The sequence below is a fragment of the Mus caroli genome, unplaced genomic scaffold (genome assembly GCF_978045245.1).
Source record: "Mus caroli unplaced genomic scaffold, Mus_caroli_1 scaffold_9, whole genome shotgun sequence".
NCBI classification, from domain to species: domain Eukaryota; kingdom Metazoa; phylum Chordata; class Mammalia; order Rodentia; family Muridae; genus Mus; species Mus caroli.
The window spans coordinates 75873981-75895826 of record NW_028227264.1 but is presented as its reverse complement, the minus strand read 5'-3'; the positions used below and the strand labels follow the sequence as shown (position 1 = coordinate 75895826).

The following is a 21846-nucleotide window of genomic DNA, read 5'->3' as shown; positions in this document are numbered from 1 at the left end:
CAGACACAGATACAGGTCATTGCTAGCCTTGTCTGTCTGCTCCCCCCCCCCCGCTACGTCCCACTTAAGATCTCCTGGTACAAACGGACAAGAAAGCCCCCAACACTAACCTGAGCCACCGCAGACTTGACTGTTATATCTCTCACAGTTGACATTGTCACACTCGCAGTATTGCCCATAGATCTCTTTGTTGGGGACGTCACTGGTGTGGCATACACACTGCCCACAGATGCAGTCCCCAAGCCCTGAGCACACGATGGAACTATTGTCCTTCCGACAGTTTCTCTCCAGCTCCTGGCTGCTCCGACCCTGAGTCTGGCACTCACAGTTTTTCCCAATGTAGCCAGACTCACACCTGGTGTGATTGGAAGGGATTGTACTTAGGTGTGCCCTTGGGAAGGGGGTACCTGTCCTTCCCGGCCCAGCAGTCACTCAAACACCTGTAAAGTATGTCATAGCACATTTGCTCTCCAAATGTCTCCTGAGCATGTGCTATGTACTAGGCAAAGATGTCTCCGGGGTCACAGTCACACAGTGACTGGTCTATGAGCATGGTGCCTCTTGCAGGCTCACCTGGGAGCTGCCTGAGACTTGTGTTAGTGGGTTGTCCCAAGAAGCCAGTATCTGTCCCTCCTGACCTAGACTTGGAAAGAGGTCTGGTAGAGATCCAAGATCACTGCCTTATCACTGAACTAGGTAGACAGAAGAATGTATAGACACCATACATAGCTTAGTAAGAGAAGAATGGCAGTAGCTAACCCTAACACATCTTGCAGTGTCCTCCTGCAGGAGGAAGCCACAGAATTCACTGACCAATGGCCCAATCCTCCAGGCAAATTAGCTCAGCTTTGTAGAGAGGCCACCTAGGGCTGTACACTTAGGATCAGGGCAAGGTGCTACTGGCCGGGGGTGGGGATGGGGCAGCCGCAGAAACCACCACTCTTAGAGTTTCTGGGAGGAGGTATACAGCCAGTGCAGGTCTGAGGTGTGGGATAGAGCATCTCTCTCTCTCTCTCTTTAAAGACTCATTTATTAATAATAATTATATCTAAGTATATTGTAGCTGTCTTCAGACATACCAGAAGAAGGTATCAGATCTCATTAGAGATGGTTATGAGCCACCATGTGGTTGCTAGGATTTGAACTCAGAGCAGTCAGTGCTCTTAACCACTGAGCCATCTCTTGAGCCCAGGATAGAGCATCTCAAAGATCAGAAACTGGGACAGCAATTGGAAGGAGATGGCTAATATCCAGACCAGCAACTATAGCCTCTATGCTGGGCACACTACATCCTTCCTACTCCCCCTCCCCTCCTCTTCTTCCTCTTCTTCCTCTTTCTCTTCTCTTCCTCCTCCTCCTCCTCCTCTTATTCCTCTTCCTCTTTCTCCTCTTCCTCCTCCTCCTCCTCAAGGTAGAGCATCCTGAACTGAGGCCTGTATATACATGCCCACAGGATGGCTTTAGGGTCCAGGCTACCAGGAGTGGTCAGCTATCCCAAAGGAGCTCTAACCACATGCTACAAATCTGATTGGTCAGAGTCTCTGAGGTCAGAGAGCTAGGATACGGGAGCTCCTGTAGAGCATCTATTTCCTGGGTGAGCTGGCCATACCTACTTTACTTGAAGACATGTGGCTCACAAGCAGGCATGCCATGCTATGGGCTGGCCTCATCTGCAGACACCTTTTCCATGAACTGATGCCCCACAGGCCACACGTACCCTCCTCACCTGCAGATGCCACACTCCATGACTCCCTTGCCTCCACAGAGACTCTGGTCCCGACTCTGGTCCCGGCACTGACACTCACACTGGGGACGGACCTGCACGGTCACTGTATCCGTGAAACCCAGTGCCCGGATGACAAAGGACTGCTCCTGGATACACTTGGAAGCCATGACCTTTACCTGGAAGGTGACCTAGAGGGGAATGGCGGCCTTCAGTTCCCAACTGTGGGTGACCAGGCCTTGCTTTTTGCCCTTTGCCCACCCTCTCAGATACATGTCCAGCAGGTGCCCCTAGAGGGTACTGTCACCCCATACCCATCTTTCTACCCAGGGCCAATGTAAATAGAAATGTTCAGGTATTCACTGTGTTGATAGGCATGAGGTTGCAGCTGACACCATGTCTGGTACCCTCCCCTAATGTTCTATCTGGCCTCCTCACGGGTGTTTAGAAGAAGAGGAGGTTAGGCCCTGGTCACTAATGGTTTCCTTCCTCCCTTGCTGATTCCTGTGATTCTCCTTTTCTTCCTAGCTGTCCTTGGGAGTGGGTCACCAAGATGGCCACAGGATCCTCCAGCACCCTGCTATAGGAACCACAGGTGCATAGGCAGGCCAGGCTCACCGGGTTGTTGATCTGCACGCCATCACAGTCCCCTCGGGATTTGCCTATACTCGATGCTCCATTACTGCAGAAGGAGTCATAGGTGACTTTCAGGGTGTCCGGGAGGGTGCTGTGGTCCAGGAAGACTCTAGAGGAGAGTTTCTAGGGGAAGAAAGCAGCTATGCTCAGGAGAGACAGGAGTGGCTGTCCCTTCTATCTCACTCATCAAGTCCCTCCTGCACATCAGCGGATGACACAGACACCTAACGGGAGCTCAGTGGTTGCGACAGCATGGGACAACTGATGTCATGGGGTTGCTCTGAGACAGGCTACCAGCAGGTGACCAGCACAGACACGGGCCATGGACCCTGTGAGGACTATCCCTTCACTGTTGAACCCCAGGGTTAGCAGCAGAGGAATGATAGATTGTTGAAGTGATGTGAGAGCTGAGGCACAGCTGGAAAGAGAAAGAGTACAGGTGGCATCCATCAAGTAGGCAAAGATGGCATCACCTAAGTCGTCCCTGTGAAGATAGAGCTAGGCATGACTGGGCAGTGGCCAGGTACAGCAGTCTGCCTGCAGCACCCAGGGCTCACAGGGCCAGAGAAGAAAACAGGATTCCCTACCCCAGCCCTGGGGTTGTTTTCTAATAAGCAGTAGTCATATTGAGAGGCTTCCCACACAATATGTACTGCCAGTCTTCAAGATGTTCAGCAACAGGATGTGGGCCAGACTTGGGGACACCTGTCACTGAGAGGAGATTTCTGTTATTTCTTGGGACTGGATGTGTCTGAGCTCTGAGCCATGAGCCGTGTTGGGTGCACACCGGTATTCACCAGGACACTGGGCCTCTGTGGCAAGCAAATCTGCGTGCATTTGGACAGATTGCCCATCCCCGAGGAGGAGAAGGATGGAAGAGGGGCTAAGGAGGGCTCACCCAGAATAACATTAGGGACTGTCATACAAGAGGCACAAGGGAGTCTTCACAAGGTCCAAGGTCACTGTGCTGATTTCTGGGGTTTCCCCACTCTGAAAGGTACCATTCTGCCTTCTCCAGCCCTCTACTTCCCTGCTATTCCATGGCGGCTGCAGGGAAGAGCCAGGAAGAAGGGCCTGCCATTGGTGTTTTGGGAAATGCCCAGGTGGGGTCTGAGACAGGGCGGCATGGAAGGACACAAGCTGTGGCAAGTGGCCGGTCTATCTCTCCTTATCCTCCCTTCTTTCTCCCTACCCTGCCTGTCCAGAAGCTATGAGGATCTCAGCAAGAACCCCCAAAGACAATGTATCTTCCTCATCCCCCCACCCCCATCCACTTATCCGCTGACCCACTGGATGCTTGCCAGCCTGCCCCACCCAGCTTTGCTGAAGACTCACATAGTAGGCATTCTTGATGAGCTGCACCACGTTGCTGGAGTCGTCAGATAGTTCCCCCACTGCTGACTTGGGGATAATCTCTGTGAGTTTCTGTTGAGGAGAAGATCAAGCTAGCGCAGGCCCCTCCACAGCCACGAGGCTGGAGATGGCTGCTTAGGGCCTCCCTTTCTTGTGAGCTGGCTCATAGGACGTTCAACGAGTCAGCGCTAATACCGCTGCATGCAGGCAACAGTTTCTTGGAGCAAAACCCAGGCAGCCAGGCCTGGTGGAGCAGCCTGTCACCCTAGCTGAAGAACGTCAAGCTCTTAGGTGCTGGGCCTGGAAAGCAGCAGGCCCTGAAAAGCTGGGTGTTTTCAGAGAAGCCCCAGGCCTCTCTTCACAAGTTCGGGGCCTGACTGGGTTACCCAGCCAGACCGTCTTAGAAAAAAACTGAGTAGAGGGCTAAGGGTATGGGCCAGTGACAGAGCATAGATTCTATCCCCTCTTCTGATTAAGAAAGGGAGAGGAAGCCGGGCGTGGTGGCGCACGCCTTTAATCCCAGCACTCGGGAGGCAGAGGCAGGCGGATTTCTGAGTTCGAGGCCAGCCTGGTCTACAAAGTGAGTTCCAGGACAGCCAGAGCTACACAGAGAAACCCTGTCTCGAAAAACCACAAAAAAAAAAAAAAAAAAAAAAAAAAAAAAAAAAAAAAAAAAAAAAAAGAAAGGGAGAGGAGCTGGGCGTACTGGAGCACGCCTTTAATCCCAGCAATCGGAAGGCAGAGGCAGGCAGATTTCTGAGTTTGAGGCCAGCCTGATCTACAAAGTGAGTTCCAGGACAGTTAGGGCTATACAGAGAAACCCTGTCTTGAAAAAACAAAAACAAAAACAAGAAGAAGAAGAAGAAGAGGAAGAGGAAGAGGAAGAGGAAGAGGAAGAAGAAGGGGAAGGGGAAGGGGAAGGGGAAGAGGAAGGAGGAGGAGGAGAGGAAGAGGAAGAGGAAGGAGGAGGAGGAGAGGAAGGGGAAGGGGAAGGGGAAGGGGAAGGGGAAGGGGAAGGGGAAGGGGAAGGGGAAGGGGAAGGAGAAGAAGAAGAAAGAAGAAGAAAGAAGAAGAAGAAAGGAAGAGGGCTGGACGCCACGTGGGAGTGAATGCCTTCAATTCCAGCACTTGGGAGGCAGAGGCAGGTGGATATCTTATGAGTTTGAGGCCAACCTAGTCGAGAGAGAGAGAGAGAGAGAGAGAGAGAGAGAGAGAGAGAGAGAGAGACAGAGAGAGACAGAGACAGAGACAGACAGAGAGACAGAGAGAGACAGAGAGAGAGAGAGAGACAGAGAGAGAGAGATTGGGAGAGAGAGAGAGAGAGTTACAAGGTTACATAGAGAAACCCTGTCTCAGAAGGAAGCCCAGCTCCAAAGCCCTGAATGGAGGTCACACTCCTGGGCCTGAACATACCCGGCAGACATTTCAATCCAATGGCATCTCTGAGTTAGGAACACATGATGGTATTCTTACCCCATCAGCACGATACACAGATAACAGTAAAATGTGGTAAAATCGCAGGAAGTGGTTGAGTTTTGACCATATCAATGAGTTTCAGATTTCTAACTTAACAATGACGGTTATATAACCCTAGGACAAGAACTGTTGCAGGACAGGGCTGCTCCTCAGAGAAAGTAGGCCGGACAGGGCCCCTGAATGACAGACATTTCCTCACACATTTCCTAGTGTTCTTCATGGACACACCCCATTTCACAGACAGAAAAATGATCATCCCTCTCCTGCACACTTCCACATAACTGATGACCAGGCCACTCAGGCCCAGCACCCTTCCTGAGTCTCTGGAATAAAGTCTGTCCCTTTGGTGAGTCCGTCAAAGCTTAGCTAGCAACCACCCCTGGGTTCTACAATGCACTTCATTGGCCCCGGCAAAGGACCAGTCCCAGTTAGGAGAGCCCGGCTCTTCTATTCACAGTTTGTGCATGCGGAGAAGGATCTGGTGTGTACAGTCTCCATGTGCTCTCTGGATTCTCGGGCATCTCCCAAGGGACAGAGGATCAGGAAGACCTGTGACCCCTGCTGCCGTCAGTCTTGATTGTCAACTTGATTAAATCTGGAGCCAGCTAAAACATGTTTCTGGGCAAGTCCAGTTTTGTTTACTGGACAACTACTGAGCTCTCGGCCTTTTGAAAAAACAGCCAGCAGCTATTATGGGACTCTCCAGTTGTTACTGGTTGCCAGGCATTTTAGTGGATCGCCTTGTACAACATAGATGCAATTCTGCCAGTTCAGTTCCGCTAGGGAGCCCTGCCTGATTCAACTATCAAAGCACAGTGAGTGGGTGGGTTTGGGACTCCCGTCTCCCATCTGCAGATTTCTCCCTCATTACCATGCTGTCTTCTAAGATACACCTCATGTCACCAACAGAGAAGAGTTAGGATTGCTACAATTCTGTGAGGAGAGGACGATTCGCAGCCCAATTGCAGACAACGTGGTGCGTTTGGCAGGGTGTGTGTGTGTGTGTGTGTGTGTGTGCGTGTTCTGACTATGGAGTGTGTGTGTGTGTGTGTGTGTGTGTGCGTGTTCTGACTATGGAGTGTGTGTGTGTGTGTGTGTGTGCGTGTTCTGACTATGGAGTGTGTGTGTGTGTGCGTGTTCTGACTATGGAGTGTGTGTGTGTGTGTGTGTGTGTGTGTGTTCTGACTATGGAGTGGTCTCTTGCTTCCACTGATCACCCTGGCTGTCCTGTGCTGGACTAAGTCACTGCCTTCCATGGCTGTTCCCATTGCCCACTCAGAGGATCCCCAAGCCTGTCTGTCCCTCCTTCTCCCCCAAGGTACTGCATACTTTCTGGAGTCTGGGAATCTGACAGTAGAAGTGTTATCATGGTGGTTACCTACCTCAGTAATCATGGCTTGCCTCAGATCTGCCATGTGGCCTACTCCCCATTTCTCTCTCTCTCTCTCTCTCTCTCTCTCTCTCTCTCTCTCTCTCTCTCTCTTTTGACAGAGAAAAGACAGCCCTGGCTGTCCTGGAACTCACTCTGTAGACCAGGCTGGCCTTGAACCCAGAAATCTGCCTGCCTTTGCCTCCCAAGTGCTGGGATTAAAGGCGTGAGCCACTAACGCCCGGCCTACTCCCCATTTCTCATTCAGCAATGCATAGCCTACAAAAGTCATCTTCCCAGCTGTCATGTGTTCCCCACCCTTCCCCAAGTCACCACACTTCTGCTCACGTCCAAACCCTGTGCCCTGCACATTTGGAAGTAACGTGGTTGCCCAGAGCTGTCATATAAGGAAGGTTGGCTTGGGTTGCCACTTGCAGCTATCTGTGAGGACAGAGTGATAGCATTGTCGGCTGAGGAGCCATGGTCACTCTCAGATGAGAGGGCAGGTGCTCTCTGACATCACTGGGTAACGGAGCTCAGAGTTACCACAGTGGCTTTCCTGGGTGGGCATTGCTGCCTCTCATGGAGGAGAAAGCTGGGCCCCTTCTTTAAACGTGTTGAGAGCCCAAATGTTTTAAGTTCAGACTCCATTTTAGAAAACCCAACTTAAGTTTGAACTCAGAAAGACTAACAGGCTGGTATCTAGCATTAGTTTCCAAGTTGACCCCCAACAAAACCTGAGCCTAGCTCCAGTCTCTAGGCTAATCTCCCACAAGACCAGTGTCTCCAAGTTATTCCCCTTACAAACCTGTACTCCAGGTTATAAGCCCACCCCTGCCTAACGACCACCAATGCAGAGGGGAGCAGAAGTCTATGATAGGACTCACAACACCAGCCAATTGTGTGAAAGGCCACAGTGGCTTTTCAATTAGACCCTTGCACACTTACCCCTACTTGCTGCTTACTGTAAAGCCTTGCCCAGATAGACATTTGGGGCTCCCATCTCCACCAAAACCGTCCTGCATGTCAGTGGTGAGCTAAGGGGCCCAAGCTAGCTCAGATAGAATAAAGACCTTGCTGTGAGTTGCATTAGATTGGCTTCTCTGTTTTTTGGGGGAACCACTAACATTTCCCTGGCACTACAGTGTCTGGGGTGGCTGAGATCTGCAGTTCTCTGACCCTGAAGAATGAGTCATCAGACTTTACAAACTGATCACAGCCAGCGTGTTCCATGCTTCATGTCACATGACAAATGTACACATCTCATTCTGGCTCAGGGTCTTATGCTGAGCAGCCCCTGGGAGCAGAGAGAATCCCTCATGCCCCCACTGTCCATTAAGATCAGTCCACAGGCTGGGCTGCATATGCCCTACACATTCCAAAGGAAGCCCTGGGCAGTAGCTCCTGGCAGGTGTGTGTGGGTGTCCCTCAGGCCATGAAGGATCCACTTATTCTTAGATGGGGCTGGAGATCCTGAAAGGGGAGGGGCCATGGAAGCTCAAACCCCAGCTCTCTCTTAGACTTTGCCCTTGGACTTTCTTTACTCCACTGACTTTACCACTGTGGCAAGTTGACTGGGAGTCTGTGGGCTTTGCTGTACTCTTTAGGCCAGTCCAGCAAGTCGCTAAGCCAGCGAGAAGGCTTGGGAGACTGGCCACACCTGAGACTCTTGCTTGTGTGAACTTGCCCTCCGAGGATATGGATCAGCGTCAGAAACACAGGATAAGCCACAAGTAGCATTTTGAGGGGCCACGGGGAGCTGCCTCAGCCATCAGTTAATACTTCTCTAACTCTGTAGCTGCTTCTTGCTTGGGGACACCATGGGACCCAATTACGGCCATCGTAAGAGGTAAATGGATGGGGCTGGCGAGATGACTCAATGGGTAAGAACACTGACTGCTTTTCCGAAGGTCCTGAGTTCAAATCCCAGAAACCACATGGTGGTTCACAACCACCCATAATGAGATCTGACACCCTCTTCTGGTGTGTCTGAAGATAGCTACAGTGTACTTATTTATAATAACAAATAAATCTCTGGGCTGGAGCGAGCCGGGAGGACAGGAGTGAGCAGAGGTCTTAAATTCAATACCCAACAACCACATGAAGGTTCACAACCATCTGTACAGCTCCAGTGTACTCATATACATAAAATAAATCTTTAGAGATGAATGGTTGCAAATGGGATTCCTGCTCTATGAACGGAAGGGTCCAAGAGTCCCCTGACTACAAGTGTGGGACTTCACCTTCCTCTAGAGGCCACCATAGGGGTGAGCTCTCCAGAGCAGAACCTTGGGATCACCAAGCTTGACTGCTTTACAAAGAGCAAAACCAGCTGCTTCCTCCCAGGAGGATGCACAACTGTTTCAAAGCCAATGGCAAATAATCCAAGATCCTGTTTGCTTTGGTTTGGCTTCTTTTTTTTTTGGTTTTTTCGAGACAGGGTTTCTCTGTGTAGCCCTGGCTGTCCTGGCACTCACTTTGTAGACCAGGCTGGCCTTGAACTCAGAAATCCGCCTGCCTCTGCCTCCCGAGTGCTGGGATTAAAGGCGTGCGCCACCACGCCCGGCTCCTGGTTTGGCTTCTGTTTGTTGAGGTGCTTTGGGGAGACTTGTCCTGAACCAACACATATAGGAAGGCCATGTCCCCCTGTGGGCAGAACTGAGGTCTCCTAAGGTGGTAGCAACACATGAATTTGGTTCCATCTGAGTGCTGGTTGCTCGAAGGAGCTTTGTTTTGGGGGTGGGGCAGGCAGAATCCGACTGCTTTGTTCAAAAAGAAACCAAAAAAAGAAAGCAAGCAGCTCCGTGAAATTTCAAGACAAGACATGGACACCGTGTGGCCTAACAGCAGGGTCAACTTCCCTCACCAGAATCCAGGATGCTCCCACACAGAGAACTGTGGCTACTGGGCAGGCCACCCACCCACAGGCCAGCATGAAAAGCAGAACTAAGGCATTATTGGGCAGGGCCCAGCTGGCTTGTCACTCCCAGCTGAGATGGCCTGTCCCCACGTTGCACAAGGTTCCGCTTACCTCATACGTTTTCACCATCTTCTTTGTCACCGCAAAGATGGGCTGGATGTTGCTCTCGGAAAGTTTGTGTGCCAGCTGGCCCACGGATGGGTAGTCCTGGAGAGAGGGGACAGCTTGTCAGACAAGCCTTCCAGGACACGTCCAGGACACGTCTGGGCTGACAGAGTATCAGTCCTGGCTCAGGCTGGGCCTCCCTTGGTGTTAGATCTATGAGTTTGTGACAGGCTTGGCAGGGAACCAGCCAAAGCCTTTGAAATATAAGAAGAGAATACTGACAATTGTGAATGTTAATCCCAGGTAAAGAAGCTACCATCAGTCACCACTCTAGCTGCTAAGCCAGCCGGAGCGCAAGCAGAACCCTGAGGAACTGGTGTATGGGCACCTAGGAAGGACCTACGCTTCCACTAGTGCTAGATTTTAGGTTCCACCATTCACCTCCATGATGTATAGCAGAAGGACATGATATTCAACTTTGGGGGGGGGGCGGCTAATGGACATAAGATACCAGGGTCAGGACCCCCTTATTCTATCTGCTATCAACTCCAAATCAGTGGGTTCCAGATAGTCTCTGCAGTCTGAGCTCAAAAAAAAAAAAAAAAAAAATCCTTTATGGTACTTTTGGGAAGGCAATGAGTGTGCAGGGATAGCCTGGGGCTCTGACAAGGTCATTGCAGGCAGAACAGGCACGCAAAGAGACCGTGTGGTGGATGGAGAAGGCTGTGTGAGGCCCTCTGCCATGAGGATCAGGGTCAGGACTGCCCTGCAGGCTGATGTGGGTGCTGGGAGTCTCATGTTATCACCAGGGTCTCCAGGATTACATCTGTGATTTGTTATTCGTGTTAGGAGGAGTCTGGGTTCTGTTTGTGTGATTGGGCAATGTGACTCTGCTCTCAGCCTTTCCCCTTGTCACTCCCGTAACCTTTATGTTTATGTAACCAGCCTTGGTACCGGGGCGTGCCAAGGCAGGCAGAACACTCACAAACTCATTGCTCCTCTTGTACATGTTATCCTCCAGGTGGCAGCGGCCATCATTGGGGGTCAGGATGGCACCCAGTTTGCCATCACCAGCAAAGTGGAAGCCATCGTCTGTGGCAAACACCAGCAGCCTCGTGACATTGCGCCAGCCAATTTCCTCCTGGGAAGAGGGCAGCCAGGGGTTACCTGCCTTGGTTTCCCCATGGGGCCCTCAGGGGAGAAGAGTTGTGTGTGTGTGAGAGAGAGAGAGACAGACAGACAGAGAGACAGAGACAGAAAGAGAGACACAGAGAGATAGAAAGACAGAGAAAGAGACAGACAAACAGACAGAGACATACACACAAAGAGACACACAGAGAGAGAGTGATAGAGACACAGACATAGAGACAGAGACAAGACATAACAGATAGAGATACAGAGAGAGACAGATATATATATATATATATATATATATATATATATATATATATATATATATATAGAGAGAGAGAGAGAGAGAGAGAGAGAGAGACAGAGAGAGAGAGAGACAGAGAGAGACAGAGAGAGACAGAGACAGAGAGAGAGAGAGAGAGAGAGAGAGAGAGACAGAGACATGGAAACAAACAGACACACACCCAGATACGACAGACAGACAGACAGACAGAGGAAGATAGAGCCCCAATCCAGTGCCAAGGAAGTGCCAAAGCCGTCAACTCCCAGCATGCCCTGCAGCAGTATGTGGTAAGAACAGAAACACTTCTGAATCTAAAGAGAGATGTCTTTGCAACCCTCTTCAGACCCGGAACTAGATTCCAGCAACACAGTCATGAAAGGAAAAGAGTATGGCCTTGTATGTTAAAATGCAAACACCTCCCAGCCACAAAAGAAGGGACCAAGGGACATCCACAGGAGAGCCAAGGGCCTGGAACCATTGAAGTAGCATACACTTGCTGCACCCATGTATCCTACCCTAGTCCAACACACATGTAGAGTGTGTGTGCCCACTGCGTGAACCCAGCAAAGTGAGAGAGCTGAGAGCCAGGCTGGGGTGGGATTGGCTTGCTGCAGTGACCACTTGATAAACACAATCTGGAGCCGACAGGCAGGATGTGAATGAGGTGACATGGGCCCCTGTTCCCTTGTCCCACAATAGTCCTCACACTCTTGATTTGAGAGGGAAAAGGCTTTAGGAACCAGAAGACCTGCTGCTGGGTAGCCTGGCTCACAGGAAAGCTATGAAGGCTGTCAGTTAGCACGGGCATGGGTGGGTGTTTTCAGGGCTCTTCCTTCTCTATGGCTGGGAGTGATATGGGCCACGGAGGCTGCTCTTCTGAGACCTGGGGTGACAGCATGGGACCAGATGGGGTGAGTGTCTGAAGAGACCCACCCACCAGAGCAAGAGGCCCCACGGCACTGGTGAAGGCCCTGAGTTTGAGGAAGTTGGGAAATCTGAACAGGGACAATGGCCTCACCGGACACGCAGCAACTTGCATTATGGCATCCAGCCCGCCCTCAGGGGCGTCCAGGTTTCCGGAAATCAGTTGCTTGCCGACCTCTGTCTGAAACTGGTTGGAGTTGTCGGTTAACTTGAGCACGTGCCGAAAGGCAAATGGGGGCTGGCAGGCCTTCTCCTTGTTGGGACATGGGTTCCTCAGCTTCTCAGGATGGGTGTTAACAAAAGGCAGCACCGTCTTGTCCACAAACGACCCAAAGCCTGAGGGGTACATGGTATGAGGCAGGGGGACAGCAGACAGAAGCAGACACCAGGACTGGGAAGACCTGGAGCCCAAGGGATATACAACAGAGGCTGGAGGGCACAGGGACAAGGCAGCAGGCAGGGCTCCAGGCATGACAGTGAGCCTTCCAGTGGGCTAAGGACCAAGCCTCAGTTTCCCAAACAAGGGAGAAAGCAAGATGATGTTTGTGTGAACATGATAGCTGAGCATGTGGTGCAAGCATGTGTGTAGCCATGTGTGGCTGAGTATATGTGAGGCCATGTACAAGCATGCATGTGCATGTGACAGAGTATGTATATGTATGGGGTTATGGGCAGGTGTGACCATGAGTGTGGGTGGGCATTCGAGTACCTGTATATATACATGTGGTCTTGTGTATGCAGGCATACAGGCACACAGGTGTGACTAGGCATTTGTACATGTGCTTGCTTGAACATGTGCAAATGTGCTTGTGTATGGGATCTTGGACATGTGTGAACATGAATGTACACACGTGAATGTATGAACACACAAGAATATATGGGAGCTGGAGAGATGGCTCAGCGGGTAAGAGCACTGACTGCTCTTTCAGAGGTTCTGAGTTCAATTCCCAGCAACCACATGGTGGCTCACAACCATCTGTCATGGGATTCAATGCCCTCTTCTTGTGTGTCTGAAGACAGCTACAGTGTACTCATATAAATGAAATTTAAAAGTCTTAAAAAAGAAGAAGAAGAATATATGAGTTTGCATCCAGTGTTCAAGTGTTCATGTGGGCACCCTTAAACATAGATGATGAGGCAGAGGGATGTTCTGGAGTGAGTAGGGGTACCCTCTTCCCTTGTCCCACATGCTTGATGGTATTGGTCAGTGTTGTAACACTCACCCTGCGACTCCTGCCCTGTGACCCCTGCCCAGTGGCCCTAGCCCTGTGATCCCTGCCCTACAACCTTTGCCCTGTGACTCCTGCCCTATGACCCCTGCCCAGTGGCCCTAGCCCTGTAGTTTACTCCCACTATTCTGTTAATGCATGGTTGCTGTGTTAAGGTAGATATACTTTTTAGTAATTAGCGTTGTAGGACTTTTGCCTTTTAAACATCAAAATATAAACTAGAGAGAGAGAGGTCTTAGCAGCCTGTGACCAAGGACAGCTCCTGGTAAGGATTCAGGATGAACTCTGGCCCCACGAACATTGTCTATGCAGCTCCCAGCTTCTGCCTCTGCGGATCCACCGTGCATGGAGGTGTGGGGTGGCAGGGAGTTCCCAAGGTTGAAAGGAGTGTGTGCACTGCAGGTCTCACCAATGCGGCCAGACTCAGTGATCTCGTTGAGGGCCTGCAGCAAGTCCCCGCCCAGCTTCTTGACGTTGTTGAGGTCATCAAGCATGGAGTAGGAGAGATCCATGAGGTAGTACAGATCAATGGGGTAGCCCTTGGCCCGCCGGAAAGTCACATTGAATGCGGCAGCCTGCCCTGCGTGTCAGAGGAAAACAAGGGACACTCTGAGCCTGGCTGGAGTCTTGGATCTCACCCAGTCCCCAGATTCCTATTGCCTCCCCCATTTCCTATGACCTGGAAGGGGTTGTGACCAGAACACAGGACAGGCAGGTCTGAACTCAGATAAGTAGGCTCACTCCAGGTACAAGAATGCCTGGATGGTGGAGGGTTTCTGTAAGGTGCAGATTAATGACTTGGAAGCCTAGACACCCAGATTATGGTGCTAGAAATAGTCAGGTGCCCCCACATTGGGTGCCATCTATTGTGGGGAAATATTAAAAAATGAACATGTCAATTCTCTGTGGCTACCTCCCCCCCCCCTCCCAGCATCTGGCTTGCTTGTTTGCTTGTCCAGGGAACCACTAGTTCCCTTTCTGCTATAATCCCCTGTAACCAGAGATTCCACACTCCAGTGGCCAAATAGAACCACCAACCTCGCAGTTGCATCTCACAACACCCAGTACTCTGGTAAAATCAGACTTTCTTTTTTTTGGCTTTTCGAAATAGGGTTTCTCTGTATAGCCCAGGCTGTCCTGGAACTCACTCTGTAGACCAGGCTGGCCTTGAACTCAGAAATCCATCTGCCTCTGCCTCCCAAGTGCTGGGATTAAAGGCATGTGCCACCACTGCCAAGCAAAATCAGACTCTTAATCTTAAAGTTAACCAATTAGATTTATGTATCAATAAAATCACAATTTACAAGATGCCAATAAAGAATTTCAGAGCCAGTTGATAATGATAAAGCTTTAACCCAATATTTCTAACCTTATGAAATCATAGCAACTTGTGGCTGGTAATTGCCATGTGGGTTCATGTCAACGGCCATGGTTCTTCTTCCTACCCTCTAGGATGTTCCACCCCCCTCCCCATTCCAACCAGGTTCCATACCTACCTGGTCGCAAGTAAAGTGTCACTTTTTGTGGAGATAGCTGCTTCCGTTGCCCCCGTTGATCGAACTCAGGATTAGCGATGCTCCTGGGGTCCATGATATCATCGGTTGGACAACCCTTCAGCAGCAGCTGTGCCCGTGTGTCACAGCGCAAGGAGTCAGGTTCTCCTGGTCCAGTGAAGTTCTAGAGGAGGGATCTGAGGTCAGGCAGAGGGCATAGGCTGGAATAGTGGGATCCAGCCCTGTTTCCTTCTTACCTGCCCTTGAAACTTCAGTTAGCCATCTCTGTGGGATGCAGTAGTCATCTAAGGAAGACCGGACTCCCAGAGAGTCTAGGTCTCCCTGAAAGCTCTGTGTTACCAAAAAGCATAGACTATATAGACCTTTCTCTATCATTTGGGCACTGACTTCATCAGCAAAGACATGGGGTCCTCTACCTCCAGCCAAAAGGCTAATCAGCATCCTTGAGTTTCAGTGTTGACCAGAACTCTTTAACCCTTTCTCAACAGAACCTTTGTTATGGGGAGAAGCCATCTCCCAAAGGTGATCAATCTCTTTAGGCTTATGTGACAGCTCTTGCTGAGATACAGGGAAGATCTAGGGGTCAAGTCTCTCCCGGTTCATAGGGAATCAAGTTGGTGAGGAGACTGGAGAGCCCAGGGCACCTCCATCTTGACCACCATCTCTCTTCAAAGGTCCCATGGATCTGACATGGAAGTATTTGGTTGTTCTTGGTCCTGAACTGGAACCCGTTGCATCCAAAGCAGGTCTGGCTCAACTGCAAGGTACTGGGAAGCACCAGGGACTGCCTGCTTGCTCGCAGAAAGTAAACCCAGAAGAACACCAACCCAGAAATGCAGTAGACATCACCTCCAGAGTCCCTCTGTTCTGCATTGGCCTTCAGAGCCCCGTGTTAAGTCCTCAAGGAACACAAGCAACCAGAGAGAACAGAGAGAAGAGAAGCTAACTGGTAATTAATCCATGCAGAACTAGCCATCTGGCTGTTCATTTCAGATGAGCCAAATGACTCAAGAGGAAGAGAGAAACGCCAGCTCATCCGAGAATGGCTCGTCCAAGGCTTGGACCACAGCCCTCAGTCACAGGATAGAGGTTACAACATCAGGCCTCTCTGCTCTGGAGCTCTGCCTATGGTGGGGGTGTTTGCTGGAGATGGAAGCCAGAAGCCTTGTGGGATGGAGAAGATGAGGAGAGTAGCACAGAATGCGAAGGCCTACAAGTTGGCATTTAGTCTAGGCTCCACCCCACAGTTACCTGGCAATAGCCAGGTGTGCCTGACTCACTATGAAGGAGGCTGCTTACTCCTTCCTCTCTCTGGCCCTTGCTCCTGCTTCTTAACCCATGCTCCATATGCTCATGGCTGACTTCTACTACTATTCATATTCTCTCTCTCTCTCTCTCTCTCTCTCTCTCTCTCTCTCTCTCTGCCCTTATCCACCTCTGCTCCCTTAAACCCCCTCCCCATGCCCTGAACAAACTTTATTCTATACTATACCATCGTGTGGCTGGTCCCTCAGGGGGAAGGGATGCCTCAGCCTGGGCCTGCAGAGGCACCCCCTTCTCACACCTGACTGTACATCCAGCAAACATACTCCTTTTTTCCCTATCGTTTTATAAAACACAATACTAGGAGTGGTCTTTAACTTTAACTCTTGGGCGAGGGGAGGGGAGGCCAGAGTACAGTCAGCCCAGCTAGTCAGTCTAGAGTAAGAAAAATTTGAGGACAAAACAAAATGACAAGAAAGCTCATATGAACGGCACCCAGAACACCAGAACAGCTTAGAGGGGTCCAGCGGCCAGATGTGGACAGGTTGAACATCAGATTGGAAAAATAATGGTTATAAACTACTGACCAAAATTAAGATTTCCAGATTTACCAATGGAGGTAGGAGTCTGGAGACACACACACACACACACACACACACGAGAGAGAGAGAGAGAGAGACAGAGAGAGAGAGACAGAGAGAGAGAGACAGAGACAGAGAGACAGAGAGAGACAGAGAGAGACAGAGACACACAGAGAGAGACAGAGAGAGAGACAGAGACAGAGAGAGACAGAGACAGAGAGAGACAGAGAGCCATTTAATAACCACTACATTGGTAATGGATCCTGCCTGAGTCTCCAGTAGACAGACTGCAAGGGCACAGATATAGTTTAGTGGAGACAGCCAGCTTGATAGGGCCTCACTGATGGCCTGTCACTCACTATAAGGTGACATAGGAAGTGAGGAGAAATCTGGAAGGTAGCACCTCCGGAAACACCACTAGCAGAGGGACATAGGGACCACATATGTCTCATGTGGGGCACAGAGGATGTCGTCACTGCCTGGTGTCCCCAGTGTACACTAGAGCTGAATCAGAGGACACAGTGGGATGGAGACACCAAGGGATATTCTACACTGGTGGCTCCTCTCACCCTAAAATGACAAGGACAGGAAGAGGAAGAAGGCTGGGAAGTTTCTGGAAGTAAGGTGTGTAAAGCAGCCTCCTGTGTGACCTGAGACTACTCCAGTGAGGAAAAATGTGAAAATCTGGCACATTGGGTTGGGCCTGTTGGGTTGATATGTCCAATCTCCCGAGCTTGATAACAGGTTCAAACTCAGCACCTGTGAAAACACACACACACACACACACACACACACACACACACACACACACACACACAATATGATGGTCAGGGTTGACTATCAACCTGACAGGATCAGAAATCACTCTGCCTCTGGGCACACTGGTGAGGAATCTTACTGATTAGGCTCACTGAATCGGGAAGAGCGCCCCTGTGTGGGCACACTGGTAAGTAATTGATTAGGTTCACTGAACCCAGAAGAGCTTCCCCGTGGTTTAGGTGGGTTTAGGTTCTGGACCGAATGGTGTTAAGCAAAGCAGTCGAACATGAACATTCAGCACTTTGCTTCGTGGCTGTGGATAAGAAGTAACCAGCTGCCCACACCCCAGCCGCCTTGACTTCCCCCACCATGACAGACTGTAGTGAACCCCGCCTTCCTTAAGTTGCTCTCGTCAGGGTATTTTTACGATAGCAACAGAAAAGTAACTAAGACAGTACAGTTTTTTATCAAAACACATTTACTGGGTTTTGTAAGCTAATAACCTCATTCTCAAATACCTATGGAGAAAGATGCACAGGGGCTGGCTGGCTGTAGCTTCCGCCAGGAAAGATTAGGTAACTGAGAAGAAAGAGTAATGCGTGTGCTTTCTTGTATGGTCAGCAGCTTGGGGACCCCGGGAGAAGGCTGGGATAAGCTTTAGTCCCGGACTGGAGAGAGATGGCTCAGCTGTTAAGAGCACTGACTGCTCTCCCGAAAGTTCTGAGTTCAAATCCCAGCAACCACAAGGTGGCTCATGACCAATCCTATCCGTAATGAGATTTAGTCCCAAGGGAGGAGCCTTCTATAGGAGGAGGGGCAAGCTGTCCCGAGGACTGTGATTCAAAGATGAAGAGTCTCCGCCATGCCTGACCGGGGGCCTTCGCCTCCCCCTGCTCTTGACTTATATCGTGAAATGTGACTGTCCCTCCCTATGTACCCGGGGTCAACTTGGGTTATCATGGTATATTTCATATACCATAGCCATTTCTGCTATGTACTAAGGAGGTCCTCCTAGTGACCCTGGCTTCAGAGAAGCAAAGGTTCCTACCCAGGCCAGTGGGAAGGAAGGGCAGCTTAGACTCTGTCAGGTGACCCACACAACTCTTACCAGCTTCTGGCACCAGGAACAGCCAGGCCCCGACTGGATACAGTCCCGGCAATTGCTGACTTTGTACTTGGTGCATTCCTGGGACACAGCTGGGGAGACAGACAGGACTGAATGAGGGCCCCACATCCACCCCGACTATCTTCATGAATGAGTGGGGTGCAAAGGTGGATGGGGCACTGGGGAGGGTACAGGCTAGTGCCTGTGGCCTTACTGGGGTCTGGGAAGGGCTCTGAGTCACCCCAATGGAATTCAAAGCAAAGCTCTAGAGGTCAGACCCCGCCTCCTGTTACAAGGCAACCAAAGCCATCATCCATGCCTGAGACTCTACTCCCAAAGGCTGGTCCTTCCTCAACCACCTGGGGACGTATGCACAAGGGGACATGCCCAAGGAGATGTGAGGTGGGCCCACTGTCAAGGAATGTCACATGTAGGGGCAGCTCCACAGAACTCACCAGATCCCAGGAAGAACAGTCCAGCTAGGGCAAGCAGCAGTGAGTGTGGGCCCAGCATGTCCTGTGGAGAGAAGGACCAGGTGACTCCAGGCTGATCACCTGAGGAGTGAGTTCCTCCTTGCTGGTCTGCTGCCACAGGGTATGAAAATCAGCCAGGGCCAGCACAGATGTTACCCAGCTACCTCAGGGAGGGATATGGGGGCCTGAATACTGACTGGCTCAGGTGGTCAAGTACCTGGAAGAACAGGCAGCCAGCCTCTGTATGGATTCCACAGGTATGCACATACATATAGGGAGTTGGGGGAAGGGATAGATAGATAGATAGATAGATAGATAGGTAGATAGATAGATGGATAAATGTGATAGAGATAGATAGATAGACAGGCAGACAAACAGGCAGAATACAGAGAGACAGACAAATAGACAGACAGACAGACATGCCACACAGGCAGGCCCATTTCTATCCCACAAGTGCATTGGCCTGCACTGCCCAGGGCTATGGCACCTGTACATTCAAAGACCACAGTAAGCTTAGACCCCCAGACCTGGTTGACCCAGACAGCAGAACTGGGCCCAGGCAAAGTCATGAACTTGGAGTTCTTGTCGGGGCAGGACTGAGCTGGCTCACAGAGACTGCAAGTCTCTGGTTGTCTCAGGCACTCTTTGAAGCACCAATTTTATTCTTGCTCTGGAGGAGCTACAGCTGGGGACATTGGAGTTCCTGTCCCAGACAGGGGACAATAGGCTTCCTGGAGCTCACTCAAAGCCTGGACTACCCTACTGCTGGCCACCTGCTGCCTTGTTTCCATAGCTCCTGCACCATGTCTTGCTTACAATCAATGGCATTGCCAGCTTTGAAATAATGGGAAGTTGGGGGTAGGGGCTAGCTGGGTCTGGGCATGCTGAGAGGCCTGGGTTGTGACCTTCTTCCTTACAGCTGGGCACTGGTAAGTACGGATTCTCTCAGATCCTTGCTGCCACCCTCCTTCCCCGGAAGTAGCCAGAGTGGCCAGCACTCAGCCCACAGAGGCCTAGAATATTCTGGGTGGGGTGCCCCCTGGGTCTGACTTCCTATGACATGAGAAACTGTGGCAGGCAGGCAGAAAGAGATGCCAGCACCAGAGGCCGTGTTGACAGAAACAAAATCAACATACTTCCCCAAGCCATGACCAGCTCCTCTGCAGGGCAGGGCTGAGCTACCACATAGGCTGAGTGGAGATGGGGACTGGGGTGTCAGGCCACTGCTTTCAGGATGACTCTTAGTGCCGTGTTGTGGCCTCAGAGTACTGGTGGCCCCTGACACCATCTTTGCTTCCTGAAGCCCAACGTCCACACTGAGGCTCTGTGGTAGATGTGACACCATTCTAGGGCCACCCCAACCTGTGGGTATGGGCCCCATGTAGCCTCATTTCTGACCCTTCTAAAAGTGGCCTGTGACCTCAGAAGGATAACCTCTAGAGCCCAGAGATTTTGTTTACTTTATTTTATATTTTAGTTTTTCTGAGACAAAATTTCCCTGTATAGCTCTCACTGTTGTGGAACTCGCTCTGTAGGCCAGGCTGGCCTCAAACTTACAGAGCTCCACTTGCCTCTGCCTCTGGAGCGCTGGGATTAAAGGCGTGTGCACCACGCCCATCAAGGGCCCAGAGGTTTTAAATGAAGCCCACTCCTCTTCCCCACTTAAGGGAAGACAGGAGGCTGGTGAGATGGCTCAGTGGGTAAGAGCACCCGACTGCTCTTCCCAAGGTCCAGAGTTCAAATCCCAGCAACCACATGGTGGCTCACAACCATCCGTAACGAGATCTGGCGCCCTCTTCTGGAGTGTCTGAAGACAGCTACAGTGTACTTACATATAATAAATAAATAAATCTTTTTTTAAAAAAAAGGGAAGACAGGATGTCCTCCCCAGCTTTCTGAATTAACAGACTCCATAGCAAGGCAGGGTGGAGGATTTGGGCCACTGGAACCCATCTTAGCTCTGACTGTCTCTATATCTCCCTGTCCCAGGGCACCCAGCTCAAGCTGAAGCCACTGTTCTTGGTCCCACTTCTGTATCCTCATCCCAGAGCTCTTTGCCACACCAGTAGGGTGACACCAACTTGCTTGGCTGACCTGGGGGCCTGGCTCAGGTCTCTGAGATCTGCATGCTGGCATTGCAAATCCAGTCAGGAACAGCCCCCTTTCTGAGGCTGCTGTGGGGGGAGAGTGGAGAGAGCCCTTCCGGGTCACAGGCACGGTGCTTCTGGGAAAGACCCCCCCCCCCAAACAGCCATGAAAGTCAGTATTTAAACGCAGTTCTCCAAATGGGGAAACAGAAGCTCCAAGCAGCATCAGGATAGAGGGCTGGGTGTCATATTATATATACCTATGTGCATGAGCATGCAAGCACACACACACACGCGCACACACACACACACACACACACACACACACACACGAGTTCAACTTGGTTACAAGATCAACCCACAGACCACACTTCCCTGACCTTGAAACATCATCAGAAATGGTGGCCAGGGTAGCCACCTCCTGCTCCTTGACCAGGGTGTAGAGTGGGTCTAGCTCCACCTGGGCCCACTGTGTCCCACAGAGGACCCCAGACAATGATAGTGGCCTGAGCTTGGCAGGTGGATGGATAAAGGTCAAGGTCCAGGAGCTAAAAGGAGTCTGGGCCTGAGCTCCTTGGCAGCTAGCTCCCGTCTCTGTGGGAGTCAGCACAAGGAAAGGTCTGCCTGGCCAGTTCTGGGGCCTTGAGCGAAACCAGCATCATAGAACCCCAAGAGAGCAAAGCCGGTCTAGTTCTTTCTGCCTCCATTTCCTCTGTGTAACTGGAGCAGATCACGGGTGTTGCGGGCTAGGACCATCCACGGCTTTCCCTGAAGCCCTGAAGTATGGAGAAAAAACACATAGTCTCTTGTCTAGAGCCTGGAATATGCTTATCAGGGCTGGCAACAGTCTGGGGGCCTTGGGGAGCTCTGGCTTCATCCCAAGAAGTCAACTCCTGTCACTCTAAAGCTATGGGC

At 50.9% G+C, this 21846-nt stretch overlaps 1 protein-coding gene across 1 annotated transcript in view; it reads right to left on the bottom strand.

Moving 5' to 3' along the window:
- The window catches only part of Itgb2 (integrin subunit beta 2), a 36484-nt gene that overhangs the window by 5642 nt on the left and 8996 nt on the right, over nucleotides 1-21846 (bottom strand). The window contains exons 2-12 of the mRNA XM_021174344.2: nucleotides 18827-18887; nucleotides 18375-18463; nucleotides 14646-14826; nucleotides 13559-13729; nucleotides 12015-12256; nucleotides 10568-10723; nucleotides 9589-9684; nucleotides 3695-3784; nucleotides 2342-2482; nucleotides 1727-1914; nucleotides 111-355 (exon numbers count right to left, since the gene is read on the bottom strand). Coding sequence (XP_021030003.1) covers nucleotides 111-355; nucleotides 1727-1914; nucleotides 2342-2482; nucleotides 3695-3784; nucleotides 9589-9684; nucleotides 10568-10723; nucleotides 12015-12256; nucleotides 13559-13729; nucleotides 14646-14826; nucleotides 18375-18463; nucleotides 18827-18884 — 1657 coding nt within the window. The 5' untranslated portion in view covers nucleotides 18885-18887. The remainder of the gene's footprint in view (nucleotides 1-110; nucleotides 356-1726; nucleotides 1915-2341; nucleotides 2483-3694; nucleotides 3785-9588; nucleotides 9685-10567; nucleotides 10724-12014; nucleotides 12257-13558; nucleotides 13730-14645; nucleotides 14827-18374; nucleotides 18464-18826; nucleotides 18888-21846) is intronic.